Genomic DNA, 20,868 nt, shown 5'->3' on the forward strand with positions numbered 1-20,868 from the left:
AGAAAAACAGCTCCAAAAATGGCCGTAAAAAACGCTGCAAAAAACACAAGTGACTTAAAAAACTTCTGAAAATCAGGAGCTGTTTTCCCTTGAAAACCGCTCCGTATTTTCAGACGTTTTTGATTTTGCGTGTGCACATACCCTTAGAGCTGCTACTTGTTAGAAATTCTCGCTCATAGAGGGGGGGGGGGGTGGGGGTCTCGGGTAGGGGATCGCCCTCTATGACTTCCAAATTTTGAAGGGACAAGAATGTACCCCAGAATATTTATACTGTTATTATGGCACCCGTTTAATGTACTGTAGATAGATATATCCATGTTTATCGGTCTACCTATCAGTGCTGATGGACTTTATATGCATGGACAGTGAACGAGGCACCAAAATGAAACACATCGATCCATCTTCCCTGTACAGATATCAACTGCTGGGTGTGCGGCCGAGTTCATCATTATATATTACATGCACAATATCTTTGTCATGAGTGCAGACAAAATCACTAAACTATCAGCACTACAATATATCTACTATCTATAGACCGTTGTATGAAGGGATATGTACTGTGGCCTTGCCTTGTACTTTTAGGCGTTATTCACACAGTGCAGATTTTGCCTACATTTTGTAAGCCAAAGCCAGAATTGGATCCAGGACAGCAGACCTATAAGGCTGTCCTTTATATACTTCTTCTGTTTTAGGTTCTGCTCCTACATGCAAAATCTGCACTGTGGGAACAAGGCCGTACTGTCTAAAGCTGTGAGGGCAGCTATCATGGAACCTGCGGAGAAAGAACAATAGATTTATTACAATATACATATAGACCGTCATATATGGTCTACAGGACTATGGCAGCAAACAATCTTTGCCCTGTGTGAAGGATATCCCAGCTACGGCTTCAGGTAAAACCACAGAAAGCGGAGTAACAATCCCTGTGAGAACTGTAACGACGGCCATATTGCTTTCCCAAAAAGATGTATCCAATGGCGACTTGAAGAGATTAAACCCAAATTGTTTGAATGTTTTCTAATGGTGCCCATGTCTGGATGTGCAGTTTTTGTCTTCCAATGATAAGGATAGTTGCCCTTTAAACTTTTTGAGATGGATTGTCTGCACTTTATGGGCCTCGTGTAAAAGTGTAAGATGCCCAGAGCAGCCAAACAGATCACTGGTTGTTGTGGGCAGTGCCTCTTTTTGTCTTGACTAGTTGTATGCATGAGGCCGGCTTATGTTTGACTGACATTATATATCCTATTTTTCTCTGTGTACATAGCTCCACCGTTGATGGACATTGGCTCAACTCTGTAGTCCGCAAAATATTTCAACTTCTTTATAATCTTATACGTTTGCTGCCTGGAAAATCATGAATGCTGCTGTTGACAGATCTATTTTCTTATTTTCTATTAAGTTGTTTAAAGTGTTTTTCCAGTCCTAAGAAATTGATGGCCTCGGGATACTCCCTTGACCCCCTCCAATCAGATGTTTGGAAAGGGAAGCAACGCTCATATGGGAGTTGGACGCTGACCGATGCGGTGTTGATGGCCTATCCTGAGCATAGGCTATCAATTTCTTAGGACTGGAAAAACCCTTTAAGTGCAAAATAATGCCATGATGTGAATGGGACATGGCTCTGATTGGCTAATTCATACCGCCTGCAGCCCCGATCATTATTGCATGGATACCCTGTGCTATTAATAATTAGCTATTTAGATCATAATCCGATTAATTAGATGTTCTTGAGTATTCAGCATTTGGGTGTATTCACATGGTGCAATTTTGTCACATTTCAGCTGAAAACTGCGCTTTAAAAATGCATGGAAACCGCTGCAAATTGTGGTAAAAACACATGGGTTTTTGCGGTGTGGTTTTCGACTGCGTGACAAAACGCTCTGTGTGAATAAACCCTTTAGACTAGAAATAAAGGCATAATTAGATCTGTCTGCAGCAGCTAACCTGCTTGTTGACGGTTTCCATTGTAGCAAGAGATTTTTGTTCAACGTCGTGCAGTCTAAGAACAGACTATAAAAAAGTGAAATCCGCAAAAAAGGTAATTAAAAAATATCACAAAGATGTAAGATTTTACATGTACAGACTATAGTGCCAACGTTGATCAAAGCTGGAGCTTAACTTTATTCCTGAGAAGATCTCGTTTTGATATTTTACTCTTTGTACCCAGATTTAGAACGTTTATATTAAATCTATTCAAGTCTGTTTTCACGTGCGTCTTGTGGAAGGTTTTTACCGAGGAGAAATGCTCTTGCGATGTGTGTGTGTGTGTATATATATATATATATATATATATATATATATTCTCATATGTTTTGTGATTGAATAAAAAAAACATTGTAAACAAATCGGTAAATTATTTTTTACAAATACTGGAAATTCTTCACATAAATGTATAAAGCGCTGGTTACGCTGCCGACTCCTGCGGTTATCAAGCAACACTATTCTGCGCGGCGCATAAAAACATCCGTGGTTTCCATCTGTAATATTTTTATCATTCAAGCCCAGATGGGAACGTCGAATGTGCCAGATGACATGAATCGTACCAGAATAAAAAAACTGTGAGATTCCTCTACAAATATATTTAAAAATTGCACTGAAAAAGCACTTGCCTAATTTATACCTATTACTACTATGGTCTATTTAAACGCAGGCTATTGCTGCATTTACCACAAATTTGAGACAAAATGCTGTCGTTTTGGGGGAAAAAAAACCTGTATTTTGCTGTAATTTCACGGTGATCGTGGCAGTAAACTGCTATTTGATCGCACCGTGTGAATAGTCCCTTAGAATGGCTTCCTGAATGAGTCTAAAGGCCAATACAAAATCTGCAGTGATCTACATGTATTTTGGAATTGCCATTTTTAGAGTTGCCTAATTTTCCCCCGAAAGTAAAAGTATTCTCCATATCTGAACTGTTTTGTGGGAAAATGCTTAAATAACAATCCCATAATGCAATGCTAGCCGCAAGACCCCACAGTTTAGGCATGCACACAGCTATACAGATCCATAATGCAACGCTCATAGAAATCTATGGACCCATACTGTACCCTTCGACTTCATGCCTAGGCACACTGGTATTTTCTCATGAATTTGTATGGGAAAAATAAATGTGGGGTGTCCCATCACATACTATATTACAGATGTATAAGGGGAGAATATGGCGTCACGCACATGAGGCTTTCTCTGAATGAGGAATCCAAAACAATCCACAGGAGGGGGGGGACTACTTGTAATTTGTAAGATCTAGAAATGAGGTGAAATTATGGGATTTCCATAGTAGACCACAACAAAAAAGAAGTGATTCCTAACATCATCTTGTGGAATTGCCAGTTAAGCAATATGTATATTGTCTGCAAAGTGACTCAGAGGTGAAGCTTCACTTTTCAAGGGTGAAAACACAAAAGCAATAAGAGATGCCGCACCTCTGTGGTAATAGTACTACAGATACTGATAACAGTCCCTGCAAAAAAAAAAAGTTTTAAGAATAAACCCCTTCCATGCCGAACCTCTTTTCCTATTCTCATTCATAGCTTAAGAATGAAGTGTGGTTTCTCGTGCAGGGGGTCGCACTGGGAACATTTGAGTGCTGAACAGCTGAGAGCTGCTTTTGGATTGTCTGGAATGTGGTAGATGACCTGACGAGCAGGACTTTTATGGAAACTCACAGGCTGGGAGTAACTGCAGCCAAACTGCATCCAGTCTGAGGAGAGGAGCAGAACAGCTCAGACTGGACTAGAGTATAGTGTGCATCTACTCTACAACACAGCCTGGGGGCCAGACATCACAGGGGACCCGGCCTGGCACAGCAAGAGGACCGCTCAGCCAGGAATACTGATTTCCCTGAACAGGGCACTGAGTCCTTTAACTGGAGCAAGGTAAGTCTTCGTATGCCTGAACATGAGACGGGAAGCTGTAGGACTACAAGTCGAAGCAAATAGGGGCACTTAGGACTCTTTGGTTACACTAAATGTCAAAGCGTGCCTCGCCAACAAGGGTACCTGGTTTTTATGGAGAGCGGACAGTTGTCCACAAGTGAGGATTATGCGTTGGAAATTATTAATAATGAGAATCATTCTTGATGTGTCGTCTCTTTACTTGTTGGGCTGTGACCTTATAAAAAGTTTGAAAAGTTTCCGTAGATCTCGCAGCGCCTTCTCTTGTCTGATTCTGTATTTAGCTCTGATAGTGGAAACAATTAACATCATTAGTTGTGCCCTTGGCATTGTGAGGCACGGCACCGGCCTGGCTGAGCACCGCTCTTCTTGACACTATGGCAAACTGAATCCCTCTGCCCTGCCCTATGTATAACATATACTGCGAGGAGACAGACACTAGTGTCTTGCCACTGGGCTCAATAGTGGCTGAGGTGTAAATTATTGGGGGCACAAACATTTGACTTTGAAGGTATATTCCAGTGATTGGCATAATTATGATCAGTGGCACACCTATCATAGAGGCAGGCCGCAATCCCTGCCATGAGGCCCAGTGTGGAGCTTCCCATCCCCCCAAGCATAGATTCCAGACCCAGAAATCGCCACTTGGGTGATTGGAGTCCCAGCGCCTGAGAGCAAGAATCGTAGCTGCTGTTCTGCTGCAGGGGGAAAGTTACGGGTCATTGTCCAGGATATGAAACCAATGAGGGTGGTTGTCAGTACAGTACAATGTTTTCTAGGGGGTCCCAGAGGCGGGAACCCCAGAAGAAAAGTGAAAACAGTCAGTATTATTTAGTGGTGTATGGCGGTAGTACTTGGGAATTGAATTACAGTATTATGTGGGAATTATTTGGCAGTATCATGTGGGCTCTAAAGGAGTAGTTTTTGGATGTTGAATATTATTTGTGTGCGCTTGGCACTATATAGCGGTATTATGTTGAGATTATGAGGAGAAACAGAGGGGCTAGTTTGACAGTGGTTAAGGGCCCCATTTCCTCATAAACTAGCCCTGGCTGTCAGAGGGATATGCCATAAGAAGGGAGAGGGGAGGGTTGAAGCTAACTGAGGGTGCCACCTGGAGGGAGAGCATTGTCATAGGGCCCTGGTCTTCCAAAAATTGTAAAACCATTCTGTGCTAAAAAAAATATATCAGACTGCTTATCATTTTTTATTCTGGATTCTATTACTGAAGAGTTGGGTCTGTGGTTAAAACTTTCATTATTTGTTGCATGTCAGTACAACAAACTTCTAAGAAAACACAACTTTAATTATTTTTCCCTTCGTGGGAAGCTACTGAAGATTGTATGGTGGTGAACTGGAAGTCCGTATATTACTAAGGAGGGTCATGATATTCACATGCATATATAAATGATGCTGACAGCTGTTCACGTCAAAACAGCTCATACTACACAATGTACATTTTCTGAATATAGGATTCCACGCTTTAATATCTATAATTTGCCAAGAGCAAGGCTGGACAGAGTCGGTTACTGCAGAGTATGTGTAATGTCACCGGGCATAGGATGAGCCCTTAGAACAGGTGACAGCTGCTGCTCCCGTCATGTCCCCCTCCCAATACTGGTGCAGTAAAATGAACCATCACCTGCAGTCTACATGTGAGCAAGGGACACCGTTTAACATGTGGCTCCATTACAACCTCCTAAGCTTGCCATGGATATTGGAGTTTTCTTGGTGGATCCCTCCAAGGATCTGCTATCACTTTAGTGTCTATAGGCCTTGAACGTCTCAACGTCTACTGCTGGGGGATACAGAGATCCGATGAGCTTCAAACCTTCCGATCTTATTGTCTTTGGCTTGGAGGTATAGGTGCCTCTCGTAGAGCATTGATTGGGAGTTTTAAAGGTCCCAGATCCCTCCATATATATTATTGGAGGGCTCCCACTGCTAGAGTGGTTAAAAAAAGTAGGTGATTGTTATCTAAGAAATTTTGTAATATCTTCTTTTACGTTCTCCAAAGATGAACGTGCTCGTCTGTTTTTACAAAATTGTTGTATTTTTGTTATCTTGGATATTGAACATACTGAACTTAAAACTTGTTCCTGCCGCACCTTGAGTTGAAGCATGCTCCGCCATAATGGTCACACGGATTGGTAAGAATTCCTGCCACTCTACACTGAATACAGAACATCTGGTAATTTTGTTTTCTCGGCATAAGGCCTCATTCAGACTATTGTAATGCAGCTGCATTTTAGCGTTGGTATTCTAAGTCACGTACATCGTAGTAAAATGACGGTTGTGACTTCAATTGCACCCGATAGGAATAAAAGTTGCAAGCACGGTGGCTCAGTTGTTAGTATTGTTACCTTGTAGCACTGGGGCCCAGGGCTTGAATCCGACCATGAGTAACATCTACATGGATTTTGTATGTTCTCCCCGTGTTTGCATGGGATTCCTCTGTATAATCCAGTTTCTTTCAATACTCCAAAAAAATAAACTACACTAAGGGAATTTTAGATTGTGAGCCCAGTGAAAGATAACTTCTATACAGTGCTGTGAAATATGTTGGCACTATATAGAAATAAATAAGGCTATGTTTACATCTGCGTTGCAGATTCCATCACATTTTACGGGTAAAATAGTGCAGCATGCATCGCTTTTTTTCCAGCAAAACTATGGACACCGTGATGGAACCCGAAGGATCCCATTATAAGTCAAAGGTGTCCGTCGTGTGACAGATCCGTCACAGCCTGAATTCAGTTTTTCTGCTCCTACGACGGAACAAGAAAACGGAATTCACAATGTGCAGATGTAAACAGAGCCTAAGCGACCTTTAGGTCTGTCATAGCCAGAATTTTTGCAATTAGCCCTAACCTATATCTCAATATCGGAGCTGATCTAGTTCTAGAGGAATTCTGAATGTAATGTCCATGGCCTTTAATGCAATGCAGTGATTTCCAATGGAACGTGACGACACGTAGCGGCACAAGCTTCACGACCTCTAGTGACCTCTGTCCTCACGTGGCCATGACTATTCATACAACTAGATATTCTATGTGTGTTTGTTCTTTGTGTATTATTTAATGCTGGTTGTAAATTTTATGCATTCACCAGAATACTTCCTGTAGATCTGCTGCACCATGTTCATAATTTAATTGGGCTTTTTCTCTGCTGTCCCATGAGAGGAGGCCCCGGCTGCCTCTAGTCCTGGCCCAGCGCCCTGTCTGAGAGACTGCTGCCTGTGCTGATCTAAAATGTACAGTTTGGCTATTTTCAGCCTCACACAGCTGAGACCCCTGTTCCCCTCCCGACGACTTCTGTTTGTTTCCAGACTCTTCTACACATTTGGAGCCACTTGTACAGACTTCCAATAATGACACATCTAGTAATTAAAAAAAAAAGAAAAGAGAATTCAGGAAACGATATCTTCATATTCTGAAAATAAATCTATATTTATCTGCATCCCGAGTGGTGGATATGTTACACGCTCCCTTTGGCAGCAAATACCTTATGTTCTGTGCCAATTACAGGATCTGAATACTTATTATTTTTACTGAAGTTGGAGCAGTACATGAATGCAACGTGGCTGAAGTTTGCCTATTATTTAGTCGTATACTTATTATTCTAATACAAAGACTTTAATATCTTTATCCAGTAGTTACTGGAGGACGTTGCTCACTAGGAAAATGAAAGTATTCCGCATTTAGATAAGTTTCACTTATTGCAGAAGTGTAGAGAGGAAAGGGGGAGCTTCACCTGGTGCTATTGTATCTAAAATAATAAAAAAAGCAACTTCTTGATTAAAAACATCCTACGTTTTGTGTATACAACTCTTATGCAGACCTATGTATCTCCATGGTTACAGACTATGAACAAACCCTGTGTGTAGTCTGATCCTGCAGTCATGTGTTACTCTCTTCTATCTGCCCCCTTTGCTTGCTAGACAGTAGTAGACAAGTGTGGACCAACTCCTCAGAACTCCGCCTGGGTTTGCCGGCATCAAGTTTGCCACTCACGGCATATTTTTATCTATTTGGTGTGTGTCAGTGACACTAGTTATATGGGTGCTGCAGCATTATAGAAATGTCCCATTTTTCTGGGCACTGTGCAGCACTGTTTGTTTGGGCATTGTGCAGCAAATCTGGGAACTATTTATCTGGGCGCTGCACTATATGTTTTGTTTTTCCTTTCTTTGCTCCAAAAGACCCCTTTAAAAATCCTGTTTGTCCCTGACACGGACATGGCAAGTTTGACAGTGTGACATTGATGTGGATTACTGTTGTGTCAATCTTATTGGAGTCGACCGGTAATTCTGTTATCACATTAAGCCGCCCTCCCTGCCAGGACATACTGACACCAGCAACAATAATTTCAGATCAATGCCATCAGTGTGTTTCGGTTTGGTCCTCTGCACACGACTGTAGAATTTGTCCGTAATTACGGACCGTAAATACGGACGCATTCATTTTTTGTTTTTTATGGACCGTGCTCCATACTTTATATGGGAGAATGGCCCGCAAATGCGGGCGGCTGTACACGGCCGTCTGTGCCCGTAATCACGGACCGTGATTACAGGCACGGTCATGTGCATGGGGCCTTACACAGAACATTAGTATTTGGCTTTCTGTGGTGTGGCTTCTGCCCCCTGCCCTCAGGTCATATTTCTGGGTGCGCCTCTGTGTCCAGTGGTTGTCATGTTGGGAGTTGTAGTGTTCTATGTATAGAGTATAGTAGAATATATTATGATTATCTACAGTTGTCAGTTCATATTAGGTGTAGTGTTTTACGTATAGCGTATAACATATTTGTATTATAGTCATGTCCAGTTATCGGGTCATGTTTGGGGTTGTAGTGTTCCATGTATAGAGTATAACAGAACGTATTATGGTCGTGGCCAGTGGATCTTTTGTGCTTGGGAGGTTTATGTTTTGCAAGTGCCCTTTACATACAATATAATAACATAGTCAGTTGTGTTTGGTGTGTAGTGTTCTACCTCTGTACCGAATTCACACTGTCAAATTAAAGGGGTTTTCCAGTCATAAGAAATTGGTGGCCTATGTTCTGGACAGGCCATGAACATCTGATGAGTGGGGGTCCGACTCTCCACACCCCCACCAATCAGCTGCTTTCCCTTCATTGCTTATCTACTCGTACTGTAAATCGCTGACACACTTGTAGCGGCGGTTCACAGTATTACAGCCTTCTCGTATTCAGGTGAAAGGGAGGAGGCTGTAATACTGTGAACCGCCGCTACAAGTGTGTTGGCGATACACAGTACAAGCAGTTAAGGAATGAAGAGGAAGCGGCGCTCGTACTAGTGTTGCGGCCCCTTCAAAACAGCTGATCGGCGGGGGTGCCAGTAGTGGGACCCCCACCGATCAGATATTGATGGTCTATCCTGAGAATAGGTCATCAATTTCTTATGACTGAACAACCCTTTTAAGATCATGACTACTCATGCTAGATATAAAGATTTAGTCACATGGACAGTCCTACTCTCACAACTTGTACTTGTTCATAGGATTTGCTTTTGGGGAACATCAACAGCTGCAAACAGACCACCGATTTCTAAATCATTGGGAATTAAAGTTCTCAAATATGAACTAACAGACTCCATAAATAGGATGTTCACTCACAAAGGAGATGTCTGGTTTAGAAAACCTAATTTCAAAAACCCTATCAGGGCCCACTTATATATTAGACAGAGTAAACGTTAATATATTACCCAGCATGTCCATACATTAAATGGACAGCCCATTGATTTCAGTAGAATTTGTGTAATACTTTTTTTCCCCTATGTTGGCAGCTGATCCCTGGAGGTCCCAGCAGCGGGACACCCAGCGATCCACTTATCAGGGGACTATCCTATTAAAAAAGAGATTGTTCAAAGCAAACAACCAATATTAAGGGGACAGCCTGTCAAAAGTTAATGGGAGGAATTTAACAACTATACTACGCCAGTTTGCTATGGGCGTAGATTTCACTCTTTGGCGAGTCGCGGCCCGTCGGAACAGAACGCAGTTGTTACCATTGAAATCAATAGGCAGATATTTGGAGGCGTTCTGCTTCCGATTTTTCGGCCGTTTTTCGGGTGTTTACGGTCGTGTGAACATACCCTGTTTTTAAAAAGTTTAGTTACCCTTTGAGTTGCAACAATGCAGCCTGAAAGAGTTACACGACACATTTAGCTCTGCTACATCAGTATTATTAAACTGCTTTAAAAATAGTTCACAAGACAGATAATAGCAATGGCAAGTGCCTAAACAATTTCCAAGTGATTAGGTTCACAGAGGACAGGAATCTGGTGTGGGCGGCTGTAGCAGAGACTACATGAGATAACGCAGGAATTCGGGATTTGCAGCTGATGACTATTCTGAATGGCGGTAAACGTCCTACTTCTGGATTCTACTGGAAGCTGTTTATATTAAGGAAGACAAGAAAACTTAACATAAGTCGACGTTTATGATAATGTTCCACATCTGAATTAAGTCGGTTGGGAAATTTCACAGATTCATCCCTAATAATCCTCTCATGATTTCTATACCAACTTATTATTTCTATGTAATGAGTAGTAAAAAATGAGCTGGGATCATGGCGGAGGGGGAGCTCCTATGGACGGTATTAGGATATGTTCACACGTGGCAGATTTGTTGCAGAAATTCCTGTGACTACAAATCTATTCCATACATATGAATTGGGTTGTTTATGGAGCATGTGCATGAATTTCTGCCAGCCCCATCCATATGAATGGAACATTGGCAGAAATTCTGAACCAAAATCTGCCGTGTGTGAATATACTCTTAAGGCCAGGATCACACATGCAGTTTTTGGCTGTTTTTTTGTTGTTTTTTTTAAACCAAACACAGTAGTGGATCCAAAAAGAAGAAAAGGTATATAGAAAAGTCAGATGCGTCTCTTTTTTCTTTTGCGTCCACTCCTATGTTTGATTAAAAAGACTGAGCTAAAAACTGCTTAATAACTGTGTGTGTGATCTTGCCCTAAAGGTAGAATGACTGGCCCCAACAATGGGTAGTGCCTGTAGATCTGCAAGCTGATGGGCCCCGTGCCCTAACTTCTGCTTCCCAGCCAATCAGCTGAGGGTCTCATGTTAAAGGTGATCATACATGTAACAATAATTGTTAACGATACAACCAAAAAAAAACACCACTAACTTCATATTCTTATGTCGGTAAAATAATTGGTTCAGAGCAATAGAAATTTGCTTTGATTGAAATCTAATGGTTGTTGCATTTAATCCGTTATCACATGAGAAAATAGATCAGCCGCAATGCACACGAACTGCATGGATTCTTTTTATACATTCATTCTGATCATAAATATGCAGTGTCTGCCCCTCCGACTGCCGGGACCCCACCAATCCTGAGGTTGAAGAGGCGGGTACAGTAGTGATAATGGGAGATTTTAATTACCGGGATATTAATTGGTGTCATGGTTCGGCTTCAACTGCAAAGGGGAGACATTTCCTGTTGCAGGATAATTTTATGGGCCAGTTTGTGGAAGACCCGACTAGAGGTGAAGCTCTGTTGGATCTGGTCATTTCTAATAATGCAGAGCTTGTTGGGAATGTCAATGTTCGTGAAAACCTCGGTAACAGTGATCACAATATAGTTATATTTTACATATACTGTAAAAAACAAACACAGGCTGGGAGGGCAAAAACAGTTAAAGAGTCTCTGTCACCACATTATAAGTGGCCTATCTTGTACAGGATGTGATCAGCGCTGTAATGCAGATTACAGCAGTGTTTTTTATTTAGAAAAGCGATCATTTTTTATGGAGTTATGACCTATATTAGCTTTATGCTAATGAGTTTCTTAATGAACAACTGGGTGTGTTTTACTATATGACCAAGTGGGCGTTGTGGAGAGAAGTGTATGACGCTGACCAATCAGTGACCAATCAGCGTCATGCACTTCTCTCCATTCATTTACACTGCAGATAACGATATAGCTAGATCACTATGTGCAGCCACATACACACAGCGCAGGGCTATAGGTCTTCCCCGGGTAATTATAGACCAGTAAGCTTAACATCCATCATGGGGAAAATGTTTGAGGGGCTATTGAGGGACTATATACAGAATTATGTGACAATAAATAGTATTATAAGGGACAGCCAGCACGGTTTTACTAAGGACAGAAGTTGTCAAGCTAACCTGATCTGTTTTTATGAAGAGGTGAGCAAAAGCCTAGACAGAGGGGCCGCTGGGGATATAGTGATTATATGAGAGGTGAGGAGAAGCCTAGACAGAGGGGCTGCTGTGGATATAGTGATTATATGAGAGGTGAGGAGAAGCCTAGACAGAGGGGCCGCTGTGGATATAGTGTTTATATGAGAGGTGAGGAGAAGTCTAGACAGAGGGGCTGGTGTGGATTTAGTGTTTTTGGACTTTGCAAAGGCATTTGACACTGTCCCTCATAGACGCCTAATGGGTAAATTAAGGACTATAGGTTTAGAAAGTATAGTTTTTAATTGGATTGAGAATTGGCTCAAAGACGTATCCAGAGAGTTGTGGTCAATGATTCCTACTCTGAATGGTCCCCGGTAATAAGTGGTGTACCCCAGGGTTCAGTGCTGGGACCACTATTATTCAACTTATTTATTAATGATATAGAGGATGGGATTAATAGCACTATTTCTATTATTGCCGATGACCCCAAGATATGTAGTAATGTTCAGTCTATGGAAGACGTTCGTAAATTGCAAGCTGATTTGGATACACTTAGGGTATGTTCACACGCCCTATTTACGGACGTAATTCAGGCGTTTTACGCCTTGATTTACGACCGAAAAAACAGCTCCAAACCGTCTGCAAACATCTGCCCATTGAATTCAATGGCTCTTACGGTATTCTGTGCAGACGAGGTGTATTTTTACGCGCCGCTGTCAAAAGACGGCGCGTAAAAAGATGCCCGCCTCAAAGAAGTGCATGTCACTTCTTGGGACGTAATTGGAGCCGTTTTTCATTGACTCCATTGAAAAATAGCTCTAATTACGTCCGTAATGGACGCCACGAAAAACGAGTGCACTTGTCAAAACGTCTGAAATTCAGGAGCTGTTTTCGTCTGAAAACAGCTCCATAATTTCAGACGTATTTGGCGTGGCCGTGTGAACATACCCTTAGTGTTTGGGCATCCACTTGGCAAATGAAGTTTAATGTAGATAAATGTAAAGTTATGCATCTGGGTACCAACAACCTGCAGGCATCATATGTCCTTGTTGAGAAGGATCTGGGTGCACTTGTAGATCATAAACTAAATAACAGCATGCAGTTTCAATCAGCTGCTTCAAAGGCCAGCAAGATATTGTCGTGTATTAAAAGAGGCACGGACTCGCGGGACAGGGATGTAATATTGCCACTTTACAAAGCATTAGTGAGGCCTCATCTAGAATATGCAGTTCAGTTCTGGGCTCCAGTTCTGTGAATCTATTGAATAGTCACCGCAGGAGCCGTCACAGCAGGGACAGTAGATGGTGTTAAAAAAGGCTTAGATAATTTCCTAGAACAAAAAAATATTAGCTCCTATGTGTAGAAATTTTTTACTTCCCCTTTCCCATCCCTTGGTTGAACTTGATGGACGTGTCTTTTTTCAACCGTACAAACTATGAAACTATGTAACGAAGCCTAAGTGATAATGGTTATATCTATGATACAATGGAAATCTGCTGGTTGAAACACATTATTCTTCAAAAATGTTCTCAGTCCTTAGTGGCAGGGGCGTAGCTAAAGGCTCATGGGCCCAGGTGCAAGAATTCAGCTTGGGCCCCCCTACCCCGCCCCAACACCACCATCATCAGACCCCTGCACAGACGCCTTGCCAAACAGCCCCCATAGTATAATGCCCACACACAGTATAATGCCCCATAACGTATAATGCCCCCCATAACAGCCCCATACCATATAATGCTCCCCATATCAGCCCCCACAGTATTATACCCCACATATCAGCCCCAATACAGTATAATGCCCCCCATATCAGCTCCCCATACAGTATAATGCCCCCATATCCGCTCCCCATACAGTATAATGTCCCCATATCAGCTCCCCATACAGGAAAATGCCCCCTATATCAGCTCCCCATACAGTACAATGCCCCCCATATGAGATTCCCATACAATATAATGCCCCTCCATATCGGCTCCCCATACAGTATAATGCCCCTCCATATCAGCTCCCCATACCGTATAATGCCCCCCATACAGTATAATGTCCCTCTAGATCAGCTCCCATACAGTATAATGCCCCCCATATGAGTTCCCCATACAGTGTAATGCCCCCATATCAGCTCCCAATACAGTATAATGCCCCCCATATGAGCTTCCCATACAGTATAATGCCCCCCATACAGTATAATTCCCCCATATCAGCCCCCATGCAGTATAATGCCCCCCCATATCAGCCCTGTCATACAGTATAATTCCCCCATATGAGCCCCCATGCAGTATAATGCCCGCCCCCGCAATATCAGCCCCCCATACAGTATAATGCCCGCCTCCGCAATATCAGCCCTCATACAGTATAATCCCCCATATATGCATAATAGAAAAATAGCATAATTACTTACCTATCCCAGTTCCTTCGCCTCCTCTGGTGTGTGCTATGAGTGACTCTTCGCAGGCAGGCGCGATGATGTCGCTACATCCCGCCAACCTGCGTCGAGCCGCTCAGGGCACAGTGAATGCTGGATCAAGGAGACGTCAGCTCCTTGCTCCAGCATTGAATGGAATCGGGACCTCGGTGAGTGACTCGCGACCCCCCGGAGGTCTTCACAAGAATCCCCAGGGGGATGCGACCCACAGTGTGTAATGTATTGTGTTGTATTGTTCAGTTTGCGGTGGAGAGAGGAGGGGGGGCTGTAATTTAACTGGCCCCCAGTCTCCACCGCAAACCGCACAATACAACACAATATATTACATTACAGACTCTGTAGCTCACCTGGAATCCTCCGCACCGGCTCTTCCACTGCACTGGCTGGAAGACGTGTCACGTGACAACACGGTCACATGGTACACTAAGTGTACCATGTGACCATAACCAGGAAGTGCCGGCTTCACGGCACAGAAAATTAATTTTTAACAAGCATGCTGTATGGCAATGGGCGACCGCTGCGACCCCTGTAGCTACGCCATTGATTAGTGGTCAATGTTCTGGCTGCATCATTGACTTTATAATAGTACAGGTGAGTCAATGCAAGGATTCAATATTTCCTAATATACAATTTCCTTGAAGAAAATCATTGTGTAAACCCCATGGCACCCTGTAAAATCTTTGTCTATGACCAGCTTTAGCCCTAATGCACATGACCGCGTGTGCCGCCCGAGTCCCGTCCATGATCCGTGGAAAGATAAGACATGATCTAACCTTTCACGGATCGGAGAGTCGGGTCACCATGCTGGGAGTGGTAAAATCACTAATCCCAGTTCTTGGGCCCAGAGAAGTCTCAGTCCTCTCCTGGATTAGACCACAACTCAATCTACTGTATTTGTGAACAAACCTCAACTAGACCTGTATGTAAAGATACAAACCGATTCTGGGAAAGAGAATGCAAACAATGAAACTTTACTGAATGCTGAGATCACAAGCTAGAAGTTAGGCCTAATGCACAAGACCATAGTGGTTTTGCGCACCGCAAAACCACGGATCCGTTGCGGTCCATTTGTCTGCAAAAAACCTTCTGTTGTGCGTCCGTGTGTCATCCGTGATCACAGATCCACAAAAAAAAAATTTGATGTCACCAGTTTGTCAAGTCGCATATCCGGCCTGTAAAATTATTTGTCCTGAGTTTTTGCGGCTGGGATTCGCGGCCCCCACACGGATCCGCGAACATCATGGTCGTGTGCATGGGGCCATACAAATTGATGGGTCAGTGTGCTATCTGCAGAGCTACAGATAGCACACGGACAAAAAAGTACGGTTGTGTGCATGAGGCCTTACACTTACACTGGACGTGATTGCGGGCACGGCTGGACGTTGATGGTTGCCCGCAAAGTATGGGAGCACGGCCCGTAAAAAGCAAAAGAACGGACATGTCCTATCTTTTGCGGTACACTTCTACAGCCCAGACACCTTCCCGTAAATATACGGGAAGGTGTCCATGGTCAATAGAAATGAATAGGTCCTTAATTGCGGACCGTAATTACGGTCCGCATTTACGGATGATTTACACGGTCGTGTGCATGGTGCCTTATAGATCTCTAACCTCTGAGTATTCTTGGTTTTCCTTACAAAAATGTGATTTAATACACATTTCTTGTTTGTTGCTATTGGCAAGTAAGACGCTTTCAGAAATGAAATTCAAAAACACGTAAAAAATGTTTACGTTTTTCAGAAAGTGTCAGCCGTTGCTAGTAATTTGTGAGGTCTTTACAATGTGTCGGGCCCGTTTGGTGACCCAGGGCATAAATTCTCTGCTGTATCTTCAGTACTTTTTCCACTCCGTTACTCCATTACTATTTTCAATCCTATTTCTTCATTACCATTCTTCCAACTTACAATCAGGAGCCAAGTGCAGAACTTCAAAGGGAATAATGTAATGTCAAATACCAGACACTCCATGAATTTCCATCAGCCGTTCCCTTCCTTCTGCTATTCTATAAAAATGATTCTTCTATATTCAATATAAATACTTCATGTCTGCAATTAAACATATAGTTAATAATGATATTTCTGATCAGTGTAATGTAAAGCAATAAAAAAACAGATCTGTGCACCTGCTGGTCATAAGCGGCACTGCATGTACTTTTGCAATTACTTTTAATTCATTTGCATTTGTAGAAAACGTTTTTGTGGATTGGAAATATTTCAAGAAGCAATTCTGGTAGGGGTGTAGCTTTCTAATATACGGTCCGCCCAAATTTTGCCGTGGAGCTTGCAGGGTAGGAGTTGTTTAATTCCTAGGCATCTCATCCACGATGAATGACCTTAAAGGGGTTTTCCGAGATATATTTTTTTCAAACTTTTATTTCCACTTGGAGTGCCGCCGGAACCTCAGCGCTGGATCACCGGGGGCAAGGATAGGTAAGTATTGCTTTTTTAGTTTATATATTTCATTTCCATCCCCTAACAAAAAAAATTGACATCTCGGAAAACCCCTTCTCAAAGTACAGAATCCACCAATCTCTATCAAATACTAAATTAATAATTTGTTTTACGCTTTACTAAACAATTCTGAAAAGGGTCTAGAAGGTATCGGGAAATGCACCAGATTTATTCATTTTTGGCACAAAATATTGGCGTAAAGTACGGCAGCCAAGAGGTGGCGTCAGGGAAACAAACAGTCTAGCAAGATGCATCAAATTTATCACAAAGCGTGCGCCACTGTGATAAATTTGGCACAGTTTCTGCCGGTCTGCTCTTGTTTTGTTCTATGTTTAGGACACTTTTAGTAAATTTGCCCCATTATCCTGTCTCTCCTTCCTGTCATCCATTACATATTGACCGTCCTGCTTATTGATTTCACGGCTCCACGTTCTAGGTTATCTAATGTGTTTGGATCCAATAACTTTACAGTATTTTCCCCACTTTAGGTTGAAGAGTAAAGAAATCTGATTTACGGGGGAACGCCAGGGAAGGGAAAATAATCATGAATGACGTGGCCCAAAAGACTGAGGTAGGTACATTAAAGACATCTGTGTGGTAGCACATGATACGTATTTGTGTATTCATGGGATAAATTGATAAAGTCAAGGAGCCATTAATATGACTTTCTGAAGAGCTACTTTTAGGAAAACTCCAGCTAATTGGATCCACTGTGTTATGTCCCGTGCAGGTCCTGAGGGGGCGGAGCAAACACCCAAATGGGAAACCCTGTGTCATGCACCTCCCCCTGCCATGTCTTTCGCTAGGTGTAACCCTTGGTGTCAGTTTTGTTCAGTGTTCCTTTAAAGTTCTCAATACATTTGCAAAGTTGTATTAAGCTATATTTACATAATGTGGCCAAATTGTGGTTAGTTACCAGAAACCTGCAGCATTTTTTTCAACAATTTTGCTGTAATAAACTGCGATTTAACTGCACCGTGTGAATATATCCTTAGGGTTTATAATACCAGTTGTTCATCATTAACAGGAACTAAATGGGCCTCAAAACCCAAATAGTTTCTTTGGTAGTTTAATTGTGGCTAGTACAAGTTATTATAGTGCCTGTACATGCAGCGGCCATGCTTCAGTAGTGTGCCATGTGGCCCAAAACCATGTGGTAAAACCACAAATTGCCAGTTTTGTAATGTGGCTTTGGCCTGTGTGCTTTTACCACACGATTCTCAAGTAGCGTGGCACACTACCGCAGTAAAGGCGGCAAATTTGTTGCAGAGTTTCTGAAACAAATTTGCTGTGTGCAAATATACCCCAAGGTACATCTCCAGTTATTGCTATGAATCATCATGTGCAGATGTCACTATGTCTAATGCCTTACTTGATGTCCCTGCCATTTTACTCACAGGGTGCCGTAGCCTGGCCCTGCATTGAATTCAGTAGATTTCACAGTGATAGGACAGAACAGGGGCTATGCATTTATATGAAGCCTGGGTGACCCTGTGACTGAATGACAGCTGTAAAATTGGCTGCTATTTTGTAGTTACTTCCTGAAACCAGCTGTAAAGGAAAGACGAAGTCAGAACTGGATGACATAGAAGAAAACATAACACACAGTAAATAGAGCAAGACGAGTCCTCAGTACGGCTACGTTTTTATTTTTAAGTGATTTAAATAGCAATTCCAGACAAAACTTTTAAAAAAGGTGATGTGAGTAAAGGAGAAGAGAGAATGTTAGCTAAAGATAATTTGTAATGTGTTTTATTTTTTTTAATTAGAGATATTGGGTTTTTTTCCTCTGTGGCAGCGGCCAATGTTTTTTTATGGGATCCACTTCCATATTAGTTGTTTTTGGCTACTACGGCCTCATTCAGACGGCCGTAATGTGTAAAGTCCTATAATGCTGCTAGTTCGGGACATTAGACCTGTGGTCGGGCTGGGACTTAGTACACTAAAATGCGGCTGCAATATGACAGTTCGAATGAGGCCTAATACGTGGAATTCTCTTTGACAACTTGTACCGATATCAATAGCTTCCTTCCCAAATAGTTTGCTCATTTGGTGTTTTAAAGAATCATAACCTCAATAATGGGGAAATGTGGCATTTTGGATTACTGATCATATAAGTGACAAAGCTAAAGGGGTTTTCCAGTTTTAAGAAATTGATGGCCTATCGGTAGGATCTGACTTAGTCAGACTGCCAGCACCCCATGCCTGTTTGAAAGGGCCCACGGCGCTAATGCTGGCACTGCTTCCCCACACACTTGTAGCAGCGGTTCACAGTATTAGAGTAAGTTCTGATGTGCACGTTTTAACATTAAAAAACCAGTGCCAAGACGTGCACCACAGCGCGTACATTGACTTCTATGGTCAGGACAGAAGCCCTAATAGTGTAGATTGTGCATTAGTTTTGTGTGCTCACGTTCTATCCTTTTTTTTCCATGTCCTGAAAAGCGTAATCTACTATGCTTTTCAGTACTTTTCCAAGCCGTATACAACACGTATACGTTTTTATTTGCATTGAAGTCAATGGCGACGTATGGATGACGTATGCAAACTTAAACCCTACGTTTGCATACGTAAAAGGTATATGATCGAATAAGATAAAACAATGCCTCCCCCTGCCAAGCCCCTCAGTATTGGCGCCAGAAAACACTGCAGCCACTCCCTGCTTCATCCTTTTATATCTTGACTTTACAAAGTTTGATTTAGCTCAAGTACAAAAAATATAAGTTTATTTAGAAGAACGAACACAAACCTACAAAAACGTATACGACGTATACTACAAAAAAACTTAAGCGTATGTTACAAATGCATACGGTTTTGTAACTTTAAAAACGTATGCGTCGTCGTATACCACAAACGTGCGCACAAAACAAGATGTGAACCTAGCCCAAAGGCCCTATTACACCGGCCAATTATCGGGCAAACGATCGTTCAGAGCGATCGTAGTAATGAGCTCGTCCCCATACAGATCTCCTTTTGAAAGGAGTAAACGAGCGCAGATCAACGAGCTGTCTCCTTGATTGGCACTCGTTTACACGGCCCAGGACAGGCCGTGTAAGAAGACCTTTACAGTGAACGGGAGAAGTCTGTAATGCTGTAGCCGCTAGCAGTAAATGTAGATAACATAGACTTTTAGTTTACTGTTCCTTTAAAAAGTTTTAAAGATATAATAACAAAAACATGCCTAAAATTCAGTTCTGGAAAATGCGGATCACTTTCTGTCTTTGCTCTTTTTTTTTCTGTCTATTATTCTTCCTCTGATATCTGTCATGCTCCTTTCCTGTTTTTCTCATCTTCAAGATTCTGCTTTCTACATCTAAACCTGTCCAAAAAACCTACGTCCCCAAACTTGGCAAGGGAGATGTAATGAATAAGTTTGAAGCCATGCAGAAAGCCAGAGAGGATCGGAGCCAGAGAAGAAGCACGGACGAGAAACAGCGGAGGAAAGAACAATATAATAGAGAGAGGATCTGGAACAAAAGGAAGCAAGAGGTTGTCTGCCCCGCTGCGGATTTACTGCCCCCAATGTTAGCCTTAGGGTATGTTCACGCGACAGCGTCCGTAACGGCTGAAATTACGGGGATGTTTCCGCCTGAAAACATCCCCGTAATTTCAGCCGTAACGGCATGTGCAGGCGCTTGAACGCCGCGTCCATTACGGACGTAATTGGCGCTGCTATTCATTGGAGTCAATGAATAACGGCTCCAATTACGGCCAAAGAAGTGACAGGTCACTTCTTTGACGCGGGCGTCTATTTACGCGCCATCATTTGACAGCGGCGCGTAAATATACGCCTCGTGTGAACAGACAAACGTCTGCCCATTGCTTTCAATGGGCAGATGTTTGTCAACGCTATTGAGGCGCTATTTTCGGACGTAATTCGGGGCAAAAACGCCCGAATTACGTCTGTAATTAGTGCGT

At 42.4% G+C, this 20,868-nt stretch overlaps 1 protein-coding gene across 2 annotated transcripts in view; it reads left to right on the forward strand.

Annotated features, from left to right (window-relative positions):
* Positions 1–3,704: 3,704 nt before the first annotated feature.
* The window catches only part of NEXN (nexilin F-actin binding protein), a 37,278-nt gene continuing 20,114 nt past the window's right edge, over positions 3,705–20,868 (forward strand). For both annotated transcript variants that reach the window (XM_075832115.1, XM_075832114.1), the window contains exons 1-2: positions 3,705–3,875; positions 17,439–17,521. In XM_075832115.1, coding sequence (XP_075688230.1) covers positions 17,495–17,521 — 27 coding nt within the window. In that variant the 5' untranslated portion in view covers positions 3,705–3,875; positions 17,439–17,494. The remainder of the gene's footprint in view (positions 3,876–17,438; positions 17,522–20,868) is intronic.

The sequence above is a fragment of the Rhinoderma darwinii genome, chromosome 7 (genome assembly GCF_050947455.1).
Source record: "Rhinoderma darwinii isolate aRhiDar2 chromosome 7, aRhiDar2.hap1, whole genome shotgun sequence".
Lineage (NCBI taxonomy): Eukaryota > Metazoa > Chordata > Amphibia > Anura > Rhinodermatidae > Rhinoderma > Rhinoderma darwinii.